The sequence below is a fragment of the Podarcis cretensis genome (assembly GCF_951804945.1).
Source record: "Podarcis cretensis genome assembly, chromosome: 3".
Lineage (NCBI taxonomy): Eukaryota > Metazoa > Chordata > Lepidosauria > Squamata > Lacertidae > Podarcis > Podarcis cretensis.
This window is the reverse complement of record NC_137172.1, coordinates 2369010-2390716: the sequence shown is the minus strand read 5'-3', so window position 1 is coordinate 2390716 and position 21707 is coordinate 2369010. Positions and strand designations below refer to the sequence as shown.

Sequence of the window (21707 nt, the reverse complement as noted above, 5' to 3'; positions counted from 1 at the left end):
ATTCCTGCTCCGTGGTTGCAGTCATGGGATTGTTGTCTATCACATGATGGTATATGTTTTGACTCCATGGAGTGGGAAGTGACGGAGACAGGATGTTGGTGTTACTGTGTTCCGTGAAGTGGGACTATTGTCCTTTGTTCTTTTTCTCTTTGCTGTCTGATGCTAGAGAGAGAGGGAGCCATGTTGCAGTGCTCCGTGTGGGTTTATATGTAAATAAAGTAAAGGTAAAGGGACCCCTGACCGTTAGGTCCAGTCGTGGCCGACTCTGGGGTTGCGGCACTCATCTCACTTTACTGGCCCAGGGAGCCAGTGTATAGCTTCCGGGTCATGTGGCCAGCATGACTAAGCCGCTTCTGGCGAACCAGAGCAGCGCATGGAAACACCGTTTACCTTCCCACCAGAGCAGTACCTATTGATCTACTTGCACTTTTACGTGCTTTCGAACTGCTAGGTTGGCAGGAGCAGGGACCGAGCAACAGGAACTCACCCTGTCGTGGAGATTCGAACCGCCGACCTTCTGATCGGCGAGTCCTAGGCTCTGTGGTTTAATGCACAGCGCCATCTGCATCCCGTAAATAAAGTAGATTAGCCAAAATGATGATTTGCTGAGGTCCGTTACACAACTGCAAAGACTCTGCAGATCCCTAAGTGTGCCGATGTCTATTGGCATCGGCCGCTGTGATGTTCGGGCTGAAGAAAGCTTATGAAGCTCTCGAACGATCGACCAGGAGGGAGGGAACATGCCAGTTGGGCATGTGTCTCTGCCAGGGTCCTACTCGAGTGTAGGATGAGCTCCTGACAACTCTGTATAGGAAAATGAGAGACTGAGAGGACTGCAATTGACAGGTGCAGCCATCCCTGGTAGACTCTGATCGCCTCATTGTAGAATTGTAGAAGGGACACCAAGAGTCATCTAGTCCACCTTCCCTGACCCCAGCAACTAAGCTGTGGAGGGAGGCTTCATGCTGCCTATTGGAGCAGCCTCCCAACTCCTACTTGCGTGCAAACAGGAGCGGGGCAGGGATCTCTCAGCTGTGAAGGGAGGCTTCACGCTGCCTATCAGAGCTTGAGTGTAAGCAGGAGGGGGCAGGGATCTCTCAGTTAGGCAACGGGAAGCCTCCCTTCCCGGTTGAGGGAACCCTGCCCCCTCATGCTTGCACACAGGTAGGAATGGGATTGGGGCTGCTCCGATGGAAAGGGAGGCATCGCGCTGCCCGAGCCTTGCCATCGCCGCTGCTCTCGGCCCTCCTCCTCTGCCTTCCATGCCTGACCCACTGCACACTGCTTCCCCATGACAACCACCACTGAACAAACAACAGCTCAGGGGCTGTCCAGGCTCATGGAGAAAGGAGATAGAAGCATCAGAGGAAGGGGAAACGTGGCAGTTGAGGTCAAGGCAACGGCCGCCCCTCTGCCACCACCATCACTGCAGCATCAACGTCCTGAACGTGTAGTCTTTAATTAATGAAAGTGTCCCCGGCTTCATTGGAAAAAATCTGGTAACCTGGGAAAAGAAAAAAAATGTTGAAATATACATTTGTTAAGAAACCAGAGACCTTTCTTCTTGGAATAACAGGTTTGGAACTGCCCAAGAAAGATGTCAGATTCTATTTGTATGCCACAACTGCAGCTAGAATTTTGCCTGCCAAAAACTGGAAATCACAAGAAGTACCAACAGTGGAGGAATGGCAGATGAAGATAATGGATTTTTCGGAACTAGCCAACCTGACCGGAGGAGTCTGCGACCAGAAGGAGGAGGAGTACCAAGAGGAATGGAAGAAATTCAAAGATTATCTCGTTAAATATGTTAAGATAACTTAAACAGAATGACTTGCAAGTACCAAATTGGCCTAAGATTTAAATAGGTGATGTTGTAGAATACCATGGTTAAAAGTTAAAATGAAAAGAAAGAAAGATGTAAATGGACTAAGTAAATTTTATGTGAAATCAGTTTTGGAAAACTGCTAAAATGATTTATATGGAAACTCAGCCAGGGGGAGTCGAGGAAGTCATCTAACAATGTTAACAAAAGCAGAATTTCTATAGTTAGGATATATGTTTGTTTGTTTGCTTGTTTTTTGATGTTTTCTTTTTATGTTTGTCGATATGTTTGTTATAAAATTGGAAAACTAATTAAAAAAATTGGGGGGGGGGGAGAAAAAAATCTGGTAACCTTACCATAAAGCCCACTGGGTGTGACTTTAGGCTGGTCGCTGGCTCTCAGCCTAACCTATCTCACAGGGTAGTTGTGGTTATTATTATTATTATTAAATAATAATGCAACTTGAGTGTTCCCAGGCACCGCTGTGAGAGCATGCGGTCTGATGCCTTTTTTCTGCTTTCAGGTGACCGAGGCCCAAAGGGGGAGAAGGGGGAAAGAGGAGACCGAGGCAGAGAACCAGGTAAGACGGGGTTCTGTTTCTCCTCTCTGGGTTGCCACCTTTTGTTCCGGCCAGTGCTTCGATGCCTTTAACTGCCACGTGAGAAAAAGGCATTGAAAGCGTCATTGACGGGCAAAGCTGCACCTGGTGAATTTCTGCAGGTGTGGCTGCTGTTAAAGGGCCCAAGGGCCTCTCCTGAGTTGTATTTATTAGTTTTTAAATACATAGATTTGGGTTCTAATTTTGATGCTGACGGATGCAGGAGATGCTCAGGTCTAGGGAAATGTGGTCCCTGTGGGTCTTAAGGATAGAAGATGGAGATTTGTGTCTTTGTCGTGCAGATATACCACACACAGATATGCCCAAATAGATTTGGAAACAAAGAGCTGGCTAACAGCATGGGTTACAGGATGCACATTTGCAACCCGCAGCGGCGCGTCTGCGCACGCACAGGTTGGGATTTGGCGCTTCTGTGCATGCGCAAAGTGCAATTTAGCGCTTCTGTGCATGCACAACCACCGAAACCCGGAAGTAACCTGTTCCAGTACTTCCAGGTTTCGGCAGGTGCATAGCCCGAAAAAACACAACCTGAAGCAGCTGTAACCCAAGGTATGACTGTATCTGTTCTGATTCCTCCAGCAGCCATGTGTTCTAGCCCTATGAAAGAGGGAGGAAAAATTCTCCCTCCCCACTTTCCCATGCTATGCACAATCTTAGAATATTCCATGATTTTGCCTATTCTTCTCCTTTTCTCTGAACCAAAAAGTCCCAAACGCTGCAAACTTTGTTTGTAGCAGAGTCGCTCCATCTTCTGGATCATTTTGCTTGCCTTTTCCAACTCGACAGTAGCCTGTGAAATGGGCGCAAAATGCTCCCATGCTAGATAGATAGATGATAGATAGATGATATAGATAGATAGATAGATAGATATAGATAGATAGATAGATAGATAGATGATAGATAGATAGATAGATAGAGAGATAGATGATAGATAGATAGATAGAGAGATAGATAGATAGATAGATAGATAGATAGATGATAGATAGATAGATAGATAGATAGATAGATAGATGATAGATAGATGATAGATAGATAGATGATAGATGATAGATGATAGATAGATAGATAGATGATAGATAGATAGATAGATAGATAGATAGATAGATAGATAGATAGATGATAGATGACAGGTGATAGATGATAGATAGATGATAGATAGATAGATAGATAGATAGATAGATAGATAGATAGATGATAGATGATAGATAGATGATAGATAGATAGATAGATAGATGATAGATAGATAGATGATAGATGATAGATAGATAGATAGATAGATAGATAGATAGATAGATAGATAGATAGATAGATGACAGGTGATAGATGATAGATAGATGATAGAGAGATAGATGATAGAGAGATAGAGAGATAGAGATTTTGGATCCTAACAGTTTTGAAGATGTCTGTTCCGCAAACAGAATGAGAAACGGGCGTCTTTTTTTCCTTCTTCCTTCCTTGACCGGGGAGATTCGCAGAGCAGTGCTCTCTCAGCACTAGGGCATAAATCTCCCATTTCCCTAACAGACACATGGTCCCAATTATCCCGGCCGATGATATCTTTGTGCAGCTGCATGGGCTCGCGGGCTTGTTTTCCTAAGCAATCATGTTTATTTCTTTTCCTTATATTTTCCCCATTTGCTCAAGGCTCAGAGAGGTAATAGGCTCAATAAAAACAAATGCACGGAAGAGGAACAAAGGCCACGGGAAACTCTGGGGTCTCGTGCAAAATGGGGGCCCGGAGGGTGGGAATGAGCATGTAAACCCCTGGGCTACAGATTGTTTTGGGGGTGTGCAATCCAGGCATTGCTGGAAAAAAATAAAATCCCAAGCATCACGGAGCTTCGTATTTATTTCTAAGAGTGTGGGACCCGACTGAGAGAAGGGGGCCTCTTACTGCAAACAATTAACGACGCTAGCTGGATTGATTTAAAAAGACTTGTAATGTTAATAATTAATACCTTTTTATATTTATTTAAAATTTATGACGATTGGAATGAACGATATGTAAATTGGAAGAGGCACAAATGCTATAATATAGAAAGGGATTATGAAAACCATGAGGCGGGAAGGAGGGAAGTTGATCAGATCATACGAGCATAAAGCAAGTATGAATAACAAGGATGTATTTTAATATTATGAAATGGAAATTTAATAATAAAAATAATAAAAGAGAGAGAAGGGGGCCTCTTGCGGCTGGCCTAAGAAACACTGCAGCAAATATGGCATTCTTGCATGCAGAAGAAGAGAAACGACAGCCGTTAAAAGAATAATAGAAAAGTAGAGTTGGGAGGGACCTCCAAGGGTCATCTAGTCCAACCCCCATCAATGCAGGAATCTCAGCTAAAGCATCCATGACAGGTGGCCATCCAACCTCTGCTTAGAAACCTCCAAGGAAGGAGAGACCACCACCTCCTGAGGGAGTTCGCTCCACTGCCATACAGCTCTTACTGTCTGAAAGTTCTTCCTGATGTTTAGTCAAGAGGATTGTAGAGTTGGAAGGGTCCCTGTGGGTCATCTAGTCCAACCCCCTGAAATGCAGGAATCTCAGCTACAGCGTCCATGACAGATGGCCACCCAACTTCTGCTTAAAAACCTCCAAGAAAGGAGTGTCCACAACCTCCCAGGGGACTCCATTTCACTGTCAAACAGCTCTGGTTGTCAGAAAGTTTTTCCATATATTTATCTCCTCTCTTGTAACTTGAAGCCATGGGTTCGAGTCCTACCCTCTGGAGCAGGAGAAAACAAGCTTGCTCCCTCTTCCATGTGACAGCCCTTGAGATATTGGAAGATGGCTATTGTATGGCTCTTCTCAGTCTCCTCTTTTCCAGGCTAAACATACCCAGCTCCTTCAACCGTTCCTCATCAGGCTTTGTCTCTAGACCCTTGATCCTCTTAGTTGCCCTCCTCTTCACACATTCCAGCTTGTCAACAACCTTCTTAAATTTTGGTGCCCTGAAGTTGACACATTATTCCAAGTGCAGGAATCTCAGCTATAGCATCCGTGGCAGAGGGCCATGAATGTCAACAAGCTCTAGTGTTATTAGAGTGGGAGAAACATTTTCTGTCCACTTTCTCCATGCTGTGTATTATCCTATAAAATGCAACAGTACCCCCAACCATCTGACTGGACTGCCCCACTTACTCTACGCAGCTTCCAACAAGATAGAAAAACACAGTGCTACCGTATTTTTCGCTCTATAAGACGCACTTTCCCCCACCTAAAAAGTAAGGGGAAGTGTGTGTGCGTCTTATGGAACAAATGCAGGTGGGAGGCTCTGCTCAGCGCTCCCTTTAAAGATCCACGTGGAGCTCTTGGGGGCTTTTTCCTGAGGAGGGAGGAGGGCTGCCTTTCTCCCCTCTCGGGGAAAAACCCCCAAGAGCCGCACACACACTCTGCATGCTCTTTAAAGGGAGCATGACTCTTGGGGGAGCCTTAGCCGTTCGCAGCCTCTCCCGGGCAGGGGATGAAAGCTCCCCTTGCCTGAGAGAGGCTGCACGCAGCTATCCCATAAGCCAGGACAGCCAGCGGGATCACTGCGCTCAGGAGCAGGGACCGAGCAACGGGAGCTCACCCCGTCGCGGGGCTTCGAACCGCCGACCTTCTGATGCGCAAGTCCTAGGCTCTGTGGTTTAGACCACAGCATCACCCATGTCCCAAACAATAATGAAACAACTGTCTTCTTTAAAAGCAATGATAAAGTTTTCTTACATTCAGTTCACAGTATTGTCCTGAAGGCAGGCTTTATCCTGTAGTTACGGGTACATTTGTAGCCAGGCCTGAGAGTTTCTACCTTGTGGCTTCCATCCTCTGAAAGGATGAGCCATGTGCTCCTAAAAGCAAAAGATGAAAATGAGTCAAAAAGGGAAGATGGCTGTGTGACCAGCCCATTTATAGGGTCTGCCAGGGTCACGCTCATCTACCTGGTCACACACAGGGGGACGAGGCTCCAGACCAGGTGTAACAGGAAGTCCTCCTGGCTGGAGCAACATTCCCCTGCATGTCTACTCTAGGAAACAGGAAATGTTGTATAGTGAACGTGATCTGTGCAGGGGGCATGTTCGCAACCCACAGCGCTGTGTCTGCGCGTGCACAGATTGTGATTCAGCACTTCTGTGCATGTGTGACTTCCAAAACCCAGAAATAACCCGTTCCAGGACTTCCTGGTTTTGGCGGGTCCGTAACCCAAAAAAACGGAACCTGAAGCATCTGTAACCCGAGGTATGACTGTATTTGACTGCTTGAATGAAGGATACATCACACACAGATGTGTGGTCCTCCACTTCTTGCTGAACTACAACTCCCATCATCCATGGCCATTGGCTATGCTGGCTCTTGGAGCCGATAGGATCTGGCATCTGCAGAGTTGCAGGTTCCTCCATCCCTAAAGGTACAGCATGAAAATTCCCCTTCCTTTCCTGGAGACACTGCAGGACAACCCCCCCCCCCCAAATCTAAATGAGCAACACAGCTCTGGTCTCCCGCCCAGTCTCCTGGCTCCAGTTAGCATCCATTTATGGGACCTCTCTATTGCGTTCAGAGCAGGTGCGGCTCTTAAACCGGCCCCAGCGATGAAGCCGCCGTTCCGGCAGGTGAAATATCCCACCAGGGAGGGATATGTCCACACCCAACAGCTGAGTAGTGTGATGACTAGCTTGGAACGCAGCCCAGCCTTCCTTGCAGCAAGCGAGCGGCACGCCTAGGATGCCCCTTGCTCAAGGAAACAGCCGCAAATGACTTCAAGATGTCTCTGGGAGCCGGTGGGAGACAGAGATTGGGTTGCCAAGAGCGACAGGCGATGATGGCTTAATGGGTGGGGTCAGGGGCCGTGGAGGATTAGAGGGACCGGCCTCGTGCTTTCGTGCACAATGACACAATCGGCAAAGACTCAAGGCCAAAGTGGGTGGGGAGAGCATCAAGGATGCAGCCTCGTCCCTTTGCAAGCCGCAATCCAAGTTGTTGGCCCCACTTAACCTGGAGAAGGGATGTCTTTTTGTTCCCGGTTTTGTGCTGAAAACAATTTGGTCCTTTGCCCAGCAGTGGGGAAAAACTGCCTCACTGGGAGGTGAACTAATCCTTTCCCATTTGCTGCTCAGAACTTATCCTTGCATCGAGAAATGCACACGAGTTTATCCATGATGAAAGGATTGTTGTTGTTGTTTAGTCGTTCAGTCGTGTCTGACTCTTCATGACCCCCTGGACCAGAGCACGCCAGGCACTCCTATCTTCCACTGCCTCCTGCAGTTTGGTAAAACTCATGCTGGTAGCTTCAAGAACACTGTCCCACCATCTCGTCCTCTGTCGTCCCCTTCTCCTTGTGCCCTCCATCTTCCCCAGCATCAGGGTCTTTTCCAGGGAGTCTTCTCTTCTCATGAGGCGGCCAAAGTAATGGAGCCTCAGCTTCAGGATCTGTCCTTCCAGTGAGCACTCAGGGCTGATTTCCTTCAGAATGGAGAGGTTTGATCTTCTTGCAGTCCATGGGACTCTCAAGAGTCTCCTCCAGCACTAGTGTTCAAAAGCATCCATTCTTTGGCGATCAGCCTTCTTTATGGTCCAGCTCTCACTTCCATACATCACTAGATGTAAGGATAAGCTGTACAAATAACAGAAAGTCCCTCTTCACAGAGCGCAGGGTTAAACTATGGAACTCTCTCCCACTGGAGGCAGTGATGGCCACAAACCTAGATGACTTTAAAAGGTTAGACAGATTTATGGAGGAGAAGGCTTTCGATAGCTAATAGCTGTGATGGCTTGGCTGTGTCTCCGCAGTTTGAGGCAGCAGTGCTTCTGATTTCCAGCTGCTGGAAACCTCAGAAGGAGACAGGGCTCTGTGTTCAGATCCTGCTTGTTGTGTTGGGCCTGGGGGTAACCCAAGCAACGCAGTCCAGGTCCAGTCCTGAATCCAAGGGTTCCTTCCTTGAGGAGTCAGTCCAACAGGGCCAAGGCAGGAAACCAGGCTAGGTCAGGCACAGGGTCTCAGGCAGGTTCTAGCATACAGCAATGTTGCTCTCGCAACCTGTGGCGGGGTCCGTCAGCCTTTTATCTTTGTCGGGGTAATGACCAGTCCTGATCCCCCAGTGACTCACCTCCCTGTCTCGCCTGAAGACGAGCACTCCTCCTGCGAGTACTCAGGTCTCTTCTTCTCTCAGACATGAGTCTCTGCAGCTCGGGAGGCGCCGGTAGGTTACTAGACCCAGGGGCCACCTCAACCTCCCCTGACCCAACCGGTAGTGGAACAGCTGTAAGTGATGGCCCAGCTGGAGGCAACGAGGTAATCCCTGCATCTGGAGCCAGGGCAGGCTCAGGCCCCTGACTCGGCCCAGCTGGGGTTTGTTGCAGGGGAACCTGTGCAGACTGGGACTCTTCAGGATCAGGCCCCAGACTTGGTTCAGGTGATGCCCGAGGCAAAGGATCCGGTGCGGACTGAGACTCCTCTGGTTCCGAGTCTGAGCCTGAGTCCCAGGCCATCACACTTTTGGATTTCCCAGAAGTGGCAACTGGAGTTCCATAGTTAACTTGGCACTGTGTGGAGAAGTCCTCTCTTGTATTCATCCTTAACCTTCCAACATTGAGCTTCATTAGGTGTCCATGATTTCTGGTGTCATGAGAGGGGGGGGACACATAATTTTATAAACTTCTATCGTGTTGCCTCTTACTCACCTTTTCTCTAAACTAAAAATAGTGCCGTAAGGTAATTTTGCATTGTGCAAAGAAGTACTTGGAACAGTGGTATTCTGACCCTGGATGTATTTCTGTCCTGCTCAAGGGGGTGTCTGGCATTCAGTTCTCCTGTTTAGGAAGTGGAAAGAGATGTGGGCATGTCTCCCCTGTGATCTGTGGCAAGAGGGAGAAACATCCCTCAGGAGAGAGTGTAGGAATGGATTTCGACAGCAGAAGAGGATATATTGTGAGATGAGCAGAGAACCATCCTTTGCAGTTTATACTTGGAAGCTAAGGCAAGGTTGATTTAACCTTCTAGAAACAATACTTTCTGCTTTAAGACAGGCTGAGTTTCCCTGGTATTACCTCTTTTCTCCCCTTTAAAAACAACAATCACACATACATCTTTTTGTGAAGAAGTAAAAGTAGTATTTACTTACGTACATGGTATGGGTCTTGAAGCAGCAATTACAGCAGCAACATGAAGGCAGGTTTCTAACTATTATCTAAGTTAGGTAAAGTTAAGGGACCCCTGACCATTAGGTCCAGTCATGGCTGACTCTGGGGTTGTGGCGCTCATCTCGCTTTACTGGCCGAGGGAGCCGGCGTACAGCTTCCGTCATGTGGCCAGCATTACTAAGCCGCTTCTGGCGAACCAGAGCAGCATGGAGAAATGCCGTTTACCTTCCCACTGGAGCAGTACCTATTTATCTACTTGCATTTTGACGTGCTTTCGAACTGCTAGGTTGGCAGGAGCAGGGACCGAGCAACGGGAGCTCACTCTGCTGCGGGGATTCAAACTGACGACCTTCTGATCGGCAAGCCCTAGGCTCTGTGGTTTAACCCACAGCGCCACCCACGTCCCTATTATCTAAGTTACAGAAGCACAAAAACTAAGTTCAAAATGGCATCTGAGTTTCAGAGCTCAGACATGCACATGTAGTCACCTTGGAGGCATGATGAAAAAAGAAAAGATGTCCAGGCAGGGAGAAAGTGTGTAATGTCACAGCTTCCTGCCAAGGCAGACAAACACGAAAGCTCTGTGAGCCTCATCCGCTTCATGTGCCCATCTGGCAAAGCATGAATTCTTGGTTTGACTTTTTTAATTCCATCTGTGGTTTCTTCTTTTCCTCCCCTCCCTTACCTTGCAGCCCCTGCTTCCGAGGAGGGCATTATCCGCCTGGTGAACGGCTCGGGGCCCCACGAAGGGCGGGTGGAGGTTTACCACGACAGATCGTGGGGCACCGTTTGTGACGACGGCTGGGACAAGAAAGACGGAGACGTGGTGTGCCGGATGCTGGGCTTCCGAGGGGCAGAAGAGATTTACAGGGTGGCCGTCTTTGGGCAAGGTAATGGCAGCAACACCACGATCCATTAATGGGGCGAGCATTTGCTCTGCGTGCAGAGAGTCCCGGTCTCATTCTCCAGTGGAACCTCTAGGTAGGCGCATGAGAAAACCATGGCTGAAACCCTGGAGAACCTTTGCCAACTACTGTGGAAAATGCTAATGTGCTGGTCCCGGGGGGAAGGTTACCATTGGCATGGTCAAAGTCCGGTCCTGGGTCACAAGTCTGGAAACAGTTCACAAAGAGCGAGGCAGGGTCCGAAGCAGGAAGCCGGGCGGGGACAGGAACTCTGGAAGGACAGGTCTAGGTCCGGGCAGAAGCAGGTATTCAACGACGTTGCTCCCGCAACCTGGGACTGGGCTGACTGGCCTTTATCTTCTCTGAGGCCAGGGGCGGCCCCGGCCCCCAGGAGACCCGCCTCTCCTGGCCTTAAGGCGAGCACTCCTGGGAGAAACCAGTTCCCTCCGCCTCTCTGCCCTGAGCCTCTGCAGCTCAGGAGAGGCTGGAGGGTTACTGGACCCAGGGGGAGACTCACCTTCCCCTGACAGGGCTGGGAGAGGCACACCTGTATGCAATGGGTCCTCAATCACCTCTGGAGCCAGAGTGGAATCACCTGGTGCCTGCTCCTGAGGATCTGGCACAGGTGCAGGCGCTTCAGAATCAAGGCCCTGCCCCAGTTCAGCTGGCCCTGGAGGCAGGGACTCCTGTGCAGGCTGGGATTCCTCCGGTTCAGCCTCTGAATCGGATTCCCAGGCCATCACAGCTAAGCTGGGTGGAACCATGGCCTGAGCTTTCCATTTTCCTCTCCCCATATGAACTGTGATGGCCTGGGATTCGGACTCGGATGCTGAACCTGAGGGATCCCAGCCTGCACAGGAGTCCCCGCCTCCAGAACCAGCTGAGCCTGGGCTGGGGCTTGAACCTGAAGGGTCCTCACCTGTGCTGGGTCCTCAGGTACATTCACCAGCTGAGTCTGCTCTGGCTCCTGAGGTGATGGAGGACCCATTGCCTGCAGGTGCTCCACTCTCAGCCCCATCAGAGGAATCTGAGGTTGCCTCTGGGTCCAGTAACCCTCCAGCCTCTCCTGAGCTGCAGAGGCTCAGGGCAGAGAGGTGGAGGGAACTAAGTTCCCACAGGAGGAGTGCTTGCCTCCAGGCCAGGAGAGGCGAGTCACCAGAGGATCGGGGCCGCCCTATGCCTCGGGGCAGATAAAAGCCGGCCAGCCCCAGTCCCAGGTTGCGGGAGCAACGTTGTAGGTTGCTAGTTCCTGCCTGAACCCTGTCCTGCTTTCCTGCCTGAGCTCCTGACCCGCCCTGGCTCCCTGCTTGCAAGCCTCTTCCTGACTTCACCCGACTCCCTGCCCTGCACCCAGCTTCAGCTGCTATGGACTGCCTCCACGTTGCACTTTTGACCACGGACCGGACTTGGACCTTGCCTCTTGGGTAACCATGGGACCAGCACATAAACCTACCTGGACCCTGAGTCCGTTCTTCCATTAGAGGTCTGGAGCATGGAAGCACAAGAACAGGAATTTCTGTGGGGGGCCCCCTGTTGCAGAATGCTTTCCCCTGGGTGCCTCACCTGGCGCCTTCATTAGACACCATGTGAAAACATTCCTCTTCAGCCAGGCCTTTGGCTGATGAACATCAGGCTGGAAATGCCTGGATTCGAACCTGGAGCTTTCTGCATGCAGAGCAAATGCTCTCTCACAGAGCCATCGTCCTTTCACATTTCAGTCTTTCTCAGTCTCGCCGCTCCATGCTGTGCAACACAGGGATAGTGCTATTGATAGTGTCGACCTCCCATATCTTTGCAAATTTCCCCACGTGGGGAAAATGCAGGGGATGTGTTTGAGTCCAGGAACTGAATAAGGAGATCCTTGGCACTTCCCAGCCTTTGATTTCAGTCTCCCATTCAACGCTCACCTCTACGTAATGGCTTTCTTTGGGGTCAAGGGGCTGCAGGACCGCCTCTTCTGGTATGTCCCACGGAGGACCTTACGGTCTTCAAACGAAAACATCTTGGAGGTCCCGGGCCACAGGAAGGATAGGCTGGCCTCGACCAGAGCCAGGCCTTTTTCGGCTGTGGCCCCGATCTGGTGGAACTCTCTGTCACAAGAGACTAGGGCCCTGCAGGGTCTGCAAGACAGAGCTGTTCCACCAGGCCTTTGGCCAAGGCACAGTCTGACTCCCTCCTTTGGTAATCCTCATAGAACTCTAGCCCAATGGTTGCCATTAATTTGATTTTGAATTGATTTTATAATGAATTGATTTTAGAATGCTGTGTTATTTTACTGTTGTTAGCCGCTCTGAGCCCGGCTTCGGCTGGGGAAGGAGAGATATAAATAACATTTTATTATATTATTATTATCATCATTATTGTGTGGTCAGGGGCCACCCAGGCGCTCCTGCCTGGGAAAGAGAGGCAGAGAGAGGTTCAATTGACCGGAACCATCTCTAAACAAGCCCCGCTGAGTGGCAGCAGAACCCCAAAGTTATGGGTCAGGAGATCCCCTGGTGTTATCCAAGCCCTGGCTGCGTTGGTACCGTTCCAACATTTCTTCACCTCTTTTGATCAGGGAGGGGAGAGAGGAAGGCTGGTCTGCAAATATTTTGAAATTTGCATGACTGGTTTGTGCAAATATGTCTGGTCCACCCTGATTCTTTCCTTTGCTTCGGTCTTTTCGCACACACAAAGCAGCGCCCTCTGGGGTTTCTGTTTCTGCTGTTTTGCCTTGCAAACGTCTGCCACGGGGTGTCTGTGTAGCAAATAAATGAAATCATAAGCAGAAGGGGTAGGCAGTGAGAGATTTTACTTTCTTGGGCTCCATGATCACTGCAGATGGTGACAGCAGCCACGAAATTAAAAGATGCCTGCTTCTTGGGAGAAAAGCAATGACAAACTAGACAGCAACTTAAAAAGTAGAGACATCACCTTGCCGTATAGTAAAAGCTATGGTTTTCCCAGTAGTGATGTATGGAAGTGAGAGCTGGACCATCAAGAAGGCTGATCACCGAAGAATGGATGCTTTTTGAATTCTGGTGCTGGAGGAGACTCTTGAGAGTCCCATGGACTGCAAGAAGATCATACCTCTCCATTCTGAAGGAAATCAGCCCTGAGTGCTCACTGGAAGGACAGATCCTGAAGCTGAGGCTCCAAGACTTTGGCCACCTCCTGAGAAGAGAAGCCTCCCTGGAAAAGACCCTGATGTTGGGAAAGATGGAGGGCACAAGGAGAAGGGGGCAGAGGACGAGATGGTAGGACAGTGTTCTCGAAGCTACGAACAAGAGTTTGACCAAACTGCGGGAGGCAGTGGAAGACAGGAGTGCTTGGCGTGCTCTGGTCCAGGGGGGTCACGAAGAGGCAGACACGACTAAACAACAAAAAAGTAGAAGGGGTATCGAGCAGTTGCTGAAGGGAAAAGCGTCTCTCTGCACAATCCCCTGAAACTTCCTATATTCCTTCTCTGATGTGTCTTCTGTCTCCCTACACTTCAATCCTGCCTAAACAGGATGTTTGCCCAAAGTGTTACTGAAATACAGGCAACAGTACAGGGATTGTGCCTAAAGCCAAAATTGTGTATAGGTTTCAATGGTGGGTGGGAATGCCAAAGTCTTTTTTTCCTGGATGCCTGTCCCCCTTTCACCTAGTTTTATTATTATTATTATTATTATTATTATTATTATTATTGCCAAGCACGTAAAGCTGAATGAGCTCAAATTAAATGCATAAGTTGCGAGTTACCTCTAGCTTTCCCCGTAAGACCCAAGTCTGTGTTTCCTAGGAGACAACCCTAAAATCAACCCTATTAAATCAACCCTATTAAAAGTTCAAGTCAGGTATAGAGCTGATCAGTCAATTTCAGTTTTTCTCCCTTCCTCATTTTCCCAATCTTAAATTCAGTCCTCTACATATTTGTATTGGTTTGCAAATAACAATTTTAAACCCCCATGGAAATTTGTCAGCATCTTAGTGTGCAGTTCTCCCGATATAAACATTTTGTATGTAATTTTACCTAAGGTAATGCATTTCCGCATTCTGTTCTCACTAAAATGTGCATTTTTTAATTATTTTTTTGGCACACTTCCCTCCCATACTTGCATTTTTTTACTTTGTGGGTGTTCAAGAGCCGCATCACAAAATTCAAAGAAATGCAAATTTTGAAGGACAGCTGCCTTTTTCATTTGCATATCATTCCAGACAGTGACATTGAAATATGAGCCGAACCAAGTTTCTCCCTCAAAAAGGGATGCGGGTGGCACTGTGGGTTAAACCACAGAGCCTAGGGCTTGCCGATTAGAAGGTCAGTGGTTCAAATCCCCACGATGGGGTGAGCTCCCGTTGCTTGGTCCCTGCTCCTGCCAACCTAGCAGTTCGAAAGCACGTCAAAGTGCAAGTAGATAAATAGGTACCGCTCTGGCGGGAAGGTAAACGGCGTTTCCATGCGCTGCTTTGGTTCACCAAAAGTGGCTTAGTCATGCTGGCCACATGACCCAGAAGCTGTACGCTGACTCCCTCGGCCAGTAAAGCGAGATGAGCGCCGCAACCCCAGTCAGCCATGACTGGACCTAATGGTCAGGGGTCCCTTTACCTTTACCTTACATTGAAATATGAGCCAAACCAAGTTTCTCCCTTAATATCTGTAAAAGCTTCAGGTTTCATGCATGTGGTTACCAGCCCCTGCCTCTGAGAGACAGTGGGGTCCATGCCGAACAGATATACAGGCCCGGCCCAGCTGTGGTTCCAAACATTTGTCTTTGTTCCTGTGGCCTTTCCAAGGAAACATCCCTTCTCTGATGAGTTAGAAACCTCCTTCTGATCTCCACTCGGTTCCTATTAGTCCTGGCAAAGCTAAGCTAGAGCTTTTCCTGGCTCAGATTTTCTTTTTTCTTTTTAAATCTCCATTATCCACTTTGTGGAGGGAATCTTTAGCACAGTCCTGGGAGCGAAATCTTCTTTATTGCTGTTGATTCACAGGCTGGAAAGGATGAGGCCTGAGTCACCGCTTCCAGCAAGGGAATTTGAGAGGTTGTCATCAAACGGGGGCTGGGAGGGGGGAGAGACGCACTTTTGGCTTGTGAATGGACCAGTCCTGCACTCAATATCCTCCAAGGATGCTCAGGGATGCCAGCGATGGGACTGTGAATGAGCTGTTGATTTTGATCCTGCTTACTCAGCAAAATAAAGGCACCAGCCCTAACTGGCCAGAAGCCAAAGTCGTCTTGACAAGATGGACTTTCTGAGATCCCAGCTGGTATATCAACAGGCCTGTTTCCCTAGAATTAAAACCTCACAGGGGCTATAACTTCTATCCTCCCCCCTCTTTTTGCTAAGGCTTTTAAGAAAGCTTTAAAGTTCTGTTCCAAGCCATGCTGCAATCTGTAGCCTCTATATATTGTATATTGTATTGGGAAGACAAGCGAACTAATCCCAGTGTACTGGAAGAAGCAAAGATCACCAACGTCGAAGCAATGATTCTTCAACATCAACTTCGTTGGACTGGTCGTGTTGTTCCATTTTTAAGTTTGGAATAGAGTAGTTCAGGGGTCAGCAAACTTTTTCAGAAGGGGGCCGGTCCACTGTCCCTCAGACCTTGTGGGGGGCCAGACTATATTTTGAAGGGGAAAAAATGAACGAATTTCTATGCCCCACAAATAACCCAGAGATGCATTTTAAATAAAAGTACACATTGTACTCATGTAAAAACACCAGGCAGGATCCACAAATAACCCAGAGATGCATTTTAAATAAAAGCACACATTCTACTCATGTAAAAACACCAGACAGGATCCACAAATAACTCAGAGATGCATTTTAAATAAAAGGACACATTCTACTCATGTAAAAACACGCTGACTTCTGGACTGTCCGTGGGCCAGATTGAGAAGGCGATTGGGTCGGATCTGGCCCCCGGGCCTTAGTTTGCCTACCCTGATCCAACCTCTGCTAAAAACCTCCAGTAAAGGAGAATCGACCACCTTCTGATGGAGTCCCTTCCACTGTTGAATACAGTGGCACCTCTGGATGCGAACGGGATCTGTTCGCATCCTGAGTAGAATGTAAGGCATGTCTGCGCATCTGTGCATGCATGGGTCACGTTTTGCCGCTTCCGCGCATACGCGTGACGTCCTTTTGAGCATCTGCGCATGCGCGAGTGGCAAAACCCAGAAGTAATGCACTCTGTTACTTCTGGGTCACCGCGGAGCGTAACTTGAAAACGCTCAACCTGAAGCACATTTAACCCGAAGTATGACTGTAGCTCTTACTCTCAGAAAGTTCTTCCTGGTGTTTAGTCCAAATCTCCTTCCCTGACAGCTTTGGCTGGTCGAGGATGTTCTCACAGCGACAGTGACCAGAGGGAGGGGGATGTCTTGGGCTTGTTGGGGGGCCAGGAATCCCAGCTGATGACGGTGTTCTCCAATTCTCCCCCAGGGAAAGGTCGTATCTGGATGGACGACGTGGCCTGCAAGGGGACGGAAGAAAGCTTGTTCCAGTGCAGCTTTTCCAGCTGGGGGAAAACAAACTGTGGGCACGCCGAGGACGCTGGCGTGAAATGCTTGACGCAGTGAGGAGGGAAGCTGGACGTCCAAAGAGCAAACGGAATATCCTGTCGGAGAGGAACTGGTGGGACCTCAGAGAGGCTGGCCAATAATCGCAGGCACCTTTTCTTTCTGCCAGTTCCTGGCTGCCCCTTAGAGGAATTGGGGGGGGGGGGTAGCGGCATCTCAGCCTTTCTGTCTCTCAGGGCTTGCTTGTAGAGTCTACTGTAATGTTTCTGTCTACCCTGTGAGCGTGCCATCCTTGCTGCCCGCCTTCTCCACCGATCTGTAGCACTATAGGGAGGGGGTGCCAGGCTCCCCCCAAATTGTATCGCTCCCCTTTCCTTGTATGTATAGACCAAAGCTCTGGGGCGGCCGGCCATTTAAGGCCTCCCTTTCTCGGCAGAAACGCTGGCACTATATGGACTTTGAATTGCTGGTGATGTCGATCGCTTTACGGCGAGTGGGGTGCAGCCACTGAACCAGCCCTGCAGCTCCCCGAGAAGACATGAAGACATGCCCAGTGCAGGGAGCAGCCGAGCAGCCGTGGACATAATCTGTTTGCTTAGTGAGCTGCTGATGCATTGCTTTCGTAATGATAGAATAAAGGATATTGGTGTGATTCCGTAATTGTCTATCTGTGTCGTGCAGCAAATAATAATAATAAGAAGAAGAAGACATTATTTATACCCTGCCCATCTGGCTGGGTTTCCCCAGCCACTTTGGGCGGCTTCCATCAAAACACTAAAATACAATAACCTATTAAACATTAAAAGCTTCCCTAAACAGGGCTGCCTTCAGATGTCTTCTAAAAGTTTGGTAGTTATTTTTCTTTTTGACATTGGGTGGGAGGGCGTTCCACAAGGCGGGTGCCACTACCGAGAAGGCCCTCTGCCTGGTTCCCTGTAACTTGGCTTCTCGCAGCGAGGGAACCGCCAGAAGGCCCTCGGTGCTGGACCTCAGTGTCTGGGCAGAACGATGGGGGTGGAGACGCTCCTTCAGATATACTGGACCGAGGCCGTTTAGGGCTTTAAAGGTCAGCACCAACACTTTGAATTATGCTTGGAAACGTACTGGGAGCCAGTGTAGGTCTTTCAGGACTGGTGTTATGTGGTCCCAGCGGCCACTCCCAGTCACCAGTCTGGCTGCCACATTCTGGATTAGTTGTAGTTTCCGGGTCACCTTCAAAGGTAGCCCCACATAGAGCATGTTGCAGTAGTCCAAGCAGGAGATATCTAAAGCATGCACCACTCTGGCGAGACAGTCTGCGGGCAGGTAGGATCTCATCCTGCATTCCAGATGGAGCTGATAAACAGCCACCCTGGACACAGAATTGACCTGTGCCTCCATGGACAGCTGTGAGTCCAAAATGACTCCCAAGCTGTGCACCTGGTCCTTCAGGGGCACAGTTACCCCATTCAGGACCAGGGAGTCCTCCACACCCACCCGCCTCCTGTCCCCCAAAAACAGCACTTCTGTCTTGTCAGGATTCAACCTCAATCTGTTAGTTGCCATCCATCCTCCAACCTCCTCCAGACACACAGGACCTTCACTGCCTTCACTGGTTCCGATTTGAAAGAGAGGTAGAGCTGGATATCATCCGCATACTGATGGACACCCAGCAAAGGTGAGTGTGTCCGTGCCGGATGGAGCAGACAGTGGCGGTGATAGGGGCTTTGGCACCCGGAGTGGGGGGGGCCTCCCAATGGGGGTGCCGCCTGCAACAATGTCAAACTCCCCCAGGGATGGAACCTGGGGCGCCCACCCCACCACCCCCTTCCTACGCCAGTGGGAGCAGATCCCTCAAAATGAATACCTGCGGTTCTTATCATAAATGAAGGAGGAGAGTTAAAAGTAACTTTGGCACATCACTGGGAACTGACAAAGACTATTGGTTCATAGTTCAATATTTTTACACTTGATCCCGATCTTTGAGCAATGAGAGACCCCAGGTTCCCAGGCACTTATCCGGGTTCAGTTTCCTTGGAATGAAGGTCAGTGGAGATAATGGCTTAAGGACATATGGTTTTATTTGCACGCACATATATATTGTATAAGGGACGTGGGTGGCACTGTGGGTTAAACCACAGAGCCTAGGACTTGCCGATCAGAAGGTTGGTGGTTCGAATCCCCGCGACGGGGTGAGCTCCCGTTGCTCGGTCCCTGCTCCTGCCAACCTAGCAGTTTGAAAGCATGTCAAAGTGCAAGCAGATAAATACATACCGCTCCATTGGGAAGGTAAACGGCGTTTCCGTGCGCTGCTCTGGCTCGCCAGAAGCGGCTTAGTCATGCTGGTCACACGACCCGGAAGCTGTACGCCGGCTCCCTCGGCCAATAAAGCAAGATGAGCGCCGCAACCCCGGAGTTGGCCACGACTGGACCTAATGGTCAGGGGTCCCTTTACCTTTATTATATATTATATATTACAGTCATATCTCGGGATGAATACGCTTCAGCTTAAATATTTTCGGGTTGCACTCCGCGGCGACCTGAAAGTAATGGAGCGCGTTACTTCCGGGTTTCACCACTCGCGCATGCGCAGACGCTCAAAATGACGTCACACGCATGTGCGGAAGCGGCGAAATGCAACCCGCACAGACATGCAGACGTGTCTTACGTTCGCTTCAAGATGTGAACGGGGCTCCGGAATGGAGAAGTGTGCATCCACACAAAAGCTTATACCCAGAACAAACTTAATTGGTCTCTAAGGTGCCACTGGACAATTTTTTAATATATATTCCTAAAATATTGCTATTATTATTTATTGAATTTTTATACTGCCCTATACCTGGAGGTCTCAGGGTGGTTCACAGAACAAAATATGAAACCACAAAATATATAATCAAAATAAAAACAACCCAGTACCCCCCCCAAAAAAAAAAAACATTTTAAAAGGGCGTAGGGACACAGAGCAATGAACTCTGCTTATGGATTACTCAGAGTGTAAAGGCAGAGATGGTGGTCTCTTACAACCCTTGTCCTAAACTTCCAATGGCATGAATTCCAAGTGATGTGGAGGATTCTAAAGAAGAATCAGAAGAAGTGTGCATGCACACGAAAGCTTATACCCAGAACAAACTTACTTGGTCTCTAAAGTGCTACTGGACTTTTTTTTTATTTATTCAGTCGCTTCTATAGCTCTGGATATGCACCCCAATCTTGTGCCCAGGAAGCTATTCCCAGGTTCGTCCTCTATGGAACAGATGCAGCAACTGGGGACCCTCTTGCCTCCACTGATTTATGTATCTTCCCCTGGCTGGCTCCGTTCGCGCAGCCAGAGACTGCGCCTGCGGGAAAACATCCTCTTCTCCTCCTGAGCACCTAGAAAGGAATACTGTGATCACCAATAGTCAGCATGGATTTCTGAAAAATAAGTCATGTCAGACTAACCTGATCTCGTTTTTTGACAGAATTACAACCCTGGTAGATGAAGGGAACGCAGTGGATGTAGCCTACCTTGATTTCAGCAAGGCATTTGACAAGGTGCCCCATGATATTCTTGTAAAGAAGCTGGTAAAATGCGGACTTGACTATGCTACCACTCAGTGGATTTGTAACTGGCTGACTGACCGAACCCAAAGGGTGCTCATCAATGGTTCCTCTTCATCCTGGAGAAGAGTGACTAGTGGGGTGCCACAGGGTTCTGTCTTGGGCCTGGTCTTATTCAACATCTTTATCAACGACTTGGATGATGGACTCAAGGGCATCCTGATCAAATTTGCAGATGACACCAAACTGGGAGGGGTGGCTAACACCCCAGAGGACAGGATCACACTTCAAAATGACCTTGACAGATTAGAGAACTGGGCCAAAACAAACAATATGAATTTTAACAGGGAGAAATGTAAAGTATTGCACTTGGGCAAAAAAAATGAGAGGCACAAATACAAGATGGGGGACACCTGGCTTGAGAGGAGTACATGTGAAAAGGATCTAGGAGTCTTGGTTGACCACAAACTTGACATGAGCCAACAGTGTGACGCGGCAGCTAAAAAAGCCAATGCAATTCTGGGCTGCATCAATAGGAGTATAGCATCTAGATCAAGGGAAGTAATAGTGCCACTGTATTCTGCTCTGGTCAGACCTCACCTGGAGTACTGTGTCCAGTTCTGGGCACCACAGTTCAAGAAGGACACTGACAAACTGGAACGTGTCCAGAGGAGGGCAACCAAAATGGTCAAAGGCCTGGAAACGATGCCTTATGAGGAACGGCTAAGGGAGCTGGGCATGTTTAGCCTGGAGAAGAGGAGGTTAAGGGGTGAGATGATAGCCATGTTCAAATATATAAAAGGATATCACATAGAGGAGGGAGAAAGGTTGTTTTCTGCTGCTCCAGAGAAGCGGACACGGAGCAATGGTTCCAAACTACAAGAAAGAAGATTCCACCTAGACATTAGGAAGAACTTCCTGAGAGTAAGAGCTGTTTGACAGTGGAATTTGCTGCCAAGGAGTGTGGTGGAGTCTCCTTCTTTGGAGGTCTTTAAGCAGAGGCTTGACAACCATATGTCAGGAGTGCTCTGATGGTGTTTCCTGCTTGGCAGGGGGTTGGACTCGATGGCCCTTGTGGTCTCTTCCAACTCTATGATTCTATGATTCCTCCCTTTTCAGTCCCCTCCTGGTTCTGGGAGGCAGTGATGCAGGAGGGTAGGGAAGCCCCTGGCTCTTCACTTGCATGGCCTGCCTCTTCCTCCTCTTCTTCTGACTCCTCCTGCACTCCACCCTC

At 48.9% G+C, this 21707-nt stretch overlaps 1 protein-coding gene across 1 annotated transcript in view; it reads left to right on the top strand.

The window, feature by feature from the left end:
- The window catches only part of SCARA5 (scavenger receptor class A member 5), a 97741-nt gene extending 80127 nt beyond the window's left edge, over positions 1 to 17614 (top strand). The window contains exons 7-9 of the mRNA XM_079968804.1: positions 2346 to 2402; positions 10251 to 10448; positions 16878 to 17614. Coding sequence (XP_079824930.1) covers positions 2346 to 2402; positions 10251 to 10448; positions 16878 to 17014 — 392 coding nt within the window. The 3' untranslated portion in view covers positions 17015 to 17614. The remainder of the gene's footprint in view (positions 1 to 2345; positions 2403 to 10250; positions 10449 to 16877) is intronic.
- The last annotated feature ends 4093 nt before the right edge of the window (positions 17615 to 21707 follow it).